This window comes from Athene cunicularia (assembly GCF_003259725.1).
Source record: "Athene cunicularia isolate RWA chromosome 15 unlocalized genomic scaffold, athCun1 chr15_part1, whole genome shotgun sequence".
Taxonomy (NCBI): Eukaryota; Metazoa; Chordata; class Aves; order Strigiformes; family Strigidae; genus Athene; species Athene cunicularia.
Window position 1 is genome coordinate 10198984 of NW_020799121.1, and position 6000 is coordinate 10204983.

Consider the following 6000-nt stretch of genomic DNA (forward strand, 5'->3'; position numbering starts at 1 on the left):
GTGCTGTCAAATCCCCCTGCTGCCCATGAGGAAGCGGGAAAACCAAGAACTGTTTGAGCAGGTCCCGTAAGAGCTATTTCAGAAACAGTTTACAGCTGTCTAGCTCTACAGTTTGAAAGGAAACTGAGATGTGCACAACGGCCCCAGTTCATTCTCTGCTATGTAGCAGGATTCTTACCTTTGTTCTGAAAGATAGTCTGAAAGTGTCTTTCTTTGAAGGACATAGCATTATTTGCCAATTGTTTTGAAATATCAAGTCCTTACTGTATTTTTTTTCTATGCTCTTTTAGAAGTGGATTTGCTGTCTGATGTTAGAGTAATGCTATTAGGACGTCTAGAAATAGTGCAAAAAGGGAAGTACAGATTTACATGTTTAGAAAGCTCTAACCTGCCTCACATTAAGGACAGCGATAGCAAGGCCAGATGGATTGCCACCACTTACACAAACCATGGCAATGTGATCATTGTGGAAATCAGTCCTGAAGGAAGATGCTGAAAGAATTCAGCAGCTTAGAGCTTTCTCCCTGCTGTTCTTCTAGTGATCTCTGCAGTCCTCCTCCACAACCCTAACCTGTTCCCCTCGGGCTCAGAAGAAATGACAGCAGCTGATGTGCAGATCGGAAGCACAGAACAGATTTGCAGACAGAACCGATTTGTGAGCAGAGTGGGAGGGGAGGAATTGCTTCTGGCTTGGGGGAGATTTAATTGCTGTGCCAGGGGAGGGACAGAAGCTGGGGTGAAGAGATCCTTGCTGCTTTAAATACTAAGTAGATCATGACAATACTGAAGTGGCTGAGAGATACTTTTAGGTTAACATAGATGCCCAAATGGTCTTTTCTGACCTTAAAATCTGTGAACTGTAGATCGTTAAATATGTATTTTAGGAAAGAGAGAAATTAAAAGCTGGGGAGAATCACAGATCATGTATCACAATCTGTTTCTTCATTTCATTTTACAGATTCACTGTATGGTCGTGGTATTAATTATTTATTGATCTCTGCAGAGGACTAGAAATGTTCTGTAGTAGCTTTTGTAAAAGTAGTAAGAACTTAATGGTATCAGAATATGCTGTACCAAATACGGTACTAAATCTTGAGAGAGTAAAGTGAGACCTTTGGTTCTTTTCTGATAATTAAAGGTTTTAATTAAAAGTGTGAGAATGATTTAATTGCCTCACCATTTCTTGAGTATAAGAAATGTGCTGATGCTCCACCAGTATTTTACATAAGACTTGATGGAAGCTGCTGAGCTCAGTAAATGTAGCTTCATGCTAGTTTAAATCATCAGTAATACTAGTTAGGAAAATAGATTATGTTCATTCAGATGAGATGAGAATCAGAACCATTATATTTGGATATTATTACATACAGTGAGTAGATGTTACCCATGAACAGATCCATTTAAGTTTTGTTACAATACACACCGTTCAGAAATATCTACAGTCAAAATAGGGAATCCTCACAAAACTCCTAGAAAACAAGCCATAGCTGAGAGTCAAAACTTGATGAATTGGAAAAATTTTTGTTTGTTTGTTTTTAATCAACATATCGAATGAAAATAAATAAATCCCAAGCAGAGGCCAAATGGAGTATTGGAGACATTTCTACTTCCTTTGCAAACATGTCCAGATTGAGGGAAATTGGCCTCGCTGTGCTGTCCCTCTTTGTTACGAGTAACGTGTAGCAGAGAGTAACAGCTCATTAAAGGTTAGCAATATGCTTGATAAAATTTTCTTCTGTACACAATAAGAGATATTTTGGGCTGTTCTTGTCAATTTTAGCCACCCATTTGTGTTTCCGAGTGCTGATTCCTAATAGGTTTGTGTGTAATAAGTCATGGTGCTGCAGATAAGACATTGTGCCTCTGCTGTGAGAGTATTATGGGAATAATATGTAATTTGGAAAATAAAAATCTTTAATACTAGTTTCACCAAAGAAGAGATCAGAATCTATAAAGAGTTCTATCTTAACTCCCATTTATTAACAGGGTTTTTGAAAGTTATAATGATATTGGGAGAAAAATATTAACCTGTAATGAAAAAGATTTCTATCTGCAAAGGGTATCTTGACGTTGTTCAGATTGTGCTCTTCACAAGATCCTTTTTCATGTTGCTTTGAATTGTTAGGAGGGACTGTACTTTAAAATTGGTTTTGAGTACTGTGTAGTCACTTTTGTCCAAATCCACCTGTGTTCATTCTGGTCTGTCCAATTTGCTATAAATAATAGGCAGAGATTAGCAAAGGTAAGCTATTTCTTTTGGGTCATCATTCGCAAAACAAATCACAAGCCCATAGCCTAGATAAAGAGGCATTTAGGGAATTGTCAAGCTAGTTTTTTTCCAAGCTTTAATTCTTCAGCACGATGCCACATATAAATGTGTGCCTGACAGATAAAACGGTTACTGTTCACTTGTGTATCAGAGGCCACATTGCTGGCAATGACAGAGTTGTGTATCCTAAAAGAGATTGCTGTCTAAATGCCTGAGTTTAGCATTGGCAATATGCCTCGAAGTAGTGACCAAAGTAAAATCCTATCCAGTTTCCCACTTGCCTCTCAGTGATACCAGAGAGCTTTTATGTTGGGATGAACATCTGCACGCCTGGGAATGGCAGCATGGTTGGCTGCAGGTGGAGTGTGTTCAAGTCTCCTGATAGTTTTTCTGCTTCCTTTGAAACAGCATATGCGAGAGGCTGCTGAACGGCGGCAACAGCTGGAGTTGGAGCATGAGCAAGCCTTGGCTGTTCTCAACGCCAAACAGCAGGAAATTGAGCTCCTGCAGAAGGTAAGGGGAGAAAGGGGCAGTCAGGTGAAATAACAAATTGCAGCCACAGAGCGCAGGAATGACACAGATCTCCTGGTCTGAAGGAATTTAAACCACAACCGCCAAACTGGTTCCTGTTCCGGATTGTTCTACGTGAATGCTGATGCCAGTTGTAAGAAGTGGACGTTTACTGGGTGATTGTGCTAACTGATTTATAAAAGTTTATGCCAGTGACGATTAACCTGACCATTATGTATAAGTTCTTGTATTTCCCAAGGGAGAAACCCAATACAAATACATATATTTCCTTTGTATTTCCATTGCTTCCCTCTATATTGGGCTCGGGAATATCTGTGCATTCTTTAAATGTCAGGAAGGAATCCACCTTCCTTAATTTCATGATAATCAAAATAAGGGGAATCCACCATTTCCTTGTCAGTTAATCATTCTCACTGACATATTAATGTTTTGTTAGGATTTATTTGGCTTCCTCTTCCAGACATTGGCAATTCTTGCTACCTTTCTCCACTAAATTAGATTAAAGTAAATCTTTGTCAAGGTATTTATACATGACAGTTGATCTTTTTCATAAACTAAGCAGTTGTTTAAGTACCTCGTTTCCAAACTCATTCTCTAATTCACAAATCACTTGAAGACATTTTTTTTTTCACACTGAAACTTCTCAGCATTCATTATAATATAAAAAACATGACATTGAGTTTCAATCTTACCAAAGTCACTTAAAGCTGCTATTGTCTCAGTACTAACGTTGATTTTTCCAATTGCTTGACTAGATCAAAACACAGAAATAATAATGCTAATGATAATTTGGTGGAGAATTGGCATGGAGGGACATTCACAGCAGAATAAAAAGATGTATCTAATACAGTTTGCTTGAAATAGAAAGCTTCAGTCGACCACATGAAATCTTCCAGTTAATTTTCTTTTAGCCTTTCACAATTAATCTATTTAGGCGTATTTCAAAATGCCATTTCTAGTTATATTTAGCTGTTATTATTTGAACTTCCACATAAATTTTGGACTTAAATTTCTTGGCAAAGCAAAGGAGTCAAAGAAAAGTACAGCTTTTCTTCTTGCTAATTTTTTTACATTCTTCTAATAAATCCACATTGCATGGGTCTTTTTGTTACAGATTGGCAACAGGAGACAAATTTCTGTAATACTGTTTTCTCCACTAATTTTTGCTAAGCTGTAGCAAAAAAAAAAGATGTAGTTTTTAATGCTATAGAATAAGAATGAAGACCAGATTAGTACACTGGATGGGTAGAAGAGGGACAGTATTGAAAACACTGAAAAATTTTGGGAGGATATCTGTATTGTTCACTGTTATACCTTGTAGAGAGATAGCCAAGCTACCTCTGGGCATGGCAGTAAAGATGAGTGCAGACTGATTTGTCCTTTTTTAGCCTGTAGGCTGCTGGTATCCAACACACCTCCTTTGCAACATTATAATGCACGTCTATTTTCAGAAAAATAATTTAAATAAATCTGTTACCTAAGTAACTATAATACTTTGCTTCCATCATTAAACAGGAATTGCTGGCTCACGTTTCAACCAGAGCTGACCTCTCACTGCACCTAGTACATGTGTGTTTAATTCTTTCTTCCTTTTTTTTTTTTTTAATTGGAGTAATCTAACTAGTTGAAAAAGTACCGTGAAATAAAAGTAGTAACTCCAGGCAGTAACAGGATGACATTTCACAGCATATCTTGTTACTGTCATAAAGTTGCTGATGAACTACAGGAATGTGCACTTCAAAACAAAGCCAGTTATTGGCACAGCCTGATGCATTTGCTGTCACATTTTGATATGATAAATAAAAATCCATTGTGTTTTTAATATATCTACAGACTGATCAGATTTTCAGCCTAAAAGGAAGAATATAATATTGTTCCTCAAGGTTTTGTGTTGATAGGGAATCAGATGGTCTTTTCCTCCAAGCAAGCCTAAATACAAGACAGTTCGATGTAAAAGAGAGATAGCTATCGTTGCAGGTTTTCTTATCATTTATCAAGAACTCATATTCTGGGTAGATTTTATTAAACTTGTAATGATGGATAACATAAGGCTTTCTATTACCTGTCATCATGTGTTTAGTAATGCTTATGGAGCCAGGATTTGATCAGGTCCTAGCAATAAGGCTTACTACATGAAGAAAGATGACTGCACTTGCAGGACTGAAGAAGGCTTTATTACCATGCACGACAGTGAAGTGTAGCTTGGGTGTATGGTTTTAGTTATGTCTTTACAGCCTCGCCCAGCTTCCACTGAAACCAGTAACAGAGTCTGGTAGCCCTCACAGATGAGGAAAATGAAGTTAGCATACTTGTGTCGGTGTCCATCATGGGAGTATCTGGCCCAATAAATCAGAAAGTCTGTGTGGCATTTCCCTCTGCTAAACTAGAGGGTTTTAAGACTTTCCTCTGATGGAAAATGTATAGAATGTGATTTTTGGGTTACAACGATAAGGAGTTAAGAGTCAAAGATAATGCATCACATAGCTATCCAATGGTTAATAGAAAGTTTTACTTATTGTGGGCAAGCTTCAGTAAAGAAGATAGTGAAAATTTAAGTGGAGATAAAGTGATGATAACACAAAGTTACTGAGTGATATTTTTTAAGATTTAAAATTTTCCTGACTAAAATTTGATAACTGATTGAGCCCCTCTTTTCTTCTTTGACTCAGTTGATTGGACCCTAAACATTGCACTCCTATTTACAGACTACCTTTCTTGTAGTGTTTTGCCTTGACGCATTTTGTGAGCTCTTTACTTAGAAGATAAATACTGTTTATGCATGTAAAGCATGAGCTTAATTTTTGTGTTTCTTTCTTGTAGCTGGTATGGTAGGTCTCTACACTAGGAACCTCCTGCAATGTAGAATAACAAGCTCATTTTTCAATTTTAACTTAGAGGGTTTCAGAGATACTTCGATGTGCTCTTGCAGTGTGTTGAGCATGCTTGCCTTGGTCCAACAAAATACCAGTGCTATTAAGCTTCACTAAGATTCAGTCTCCTAAAAATAAGCATCTATTTCAGTGGCTTGGAACCAAAGCACTGTAGTAATATTGGCGGAGCCATCCCTTCAAGACTGTAATTGGCTTTGGATTTGAGGTTACAGTATGCTACTTTATGTGGTTAGAGCATATTATATGTGGCATGCCTAATTGATTTATCTTTTACTTTTTTTCTGCTCCCTCTCCCTCCCCCCCCCCCCC

General features: G+C 37.5%; 1 protein-coding gene across 22 annotated transcripts in view; it reads left to right on the top strand.

Moving 5' to 3' along the window:
• RIMBP2 (RIMS binding protein 2) overlaps positions 1-6000 on the top strand; it is a 114254-nt gene that overhangs the window by 55254 nt on the left and 53000 nt on the right. For all 22 annotated transcript variants that reach the window (XR_003399517.1, XR_003399518.1, XR_003399519.1 and 19 more), the window contains exon 4: positions 2678-2782. Coding sequence is in view for 19 of the 22 variants with exons in the window: in XM_026859586.1 (XP_026715387.1) it covers positions 2678-2782 (105 nt within the window). In the remaining 3 variants the exon portion in view is untranslated. The remainder of the gene's footprint in view (positions 1-2677; positions 2783-6000) is intronic.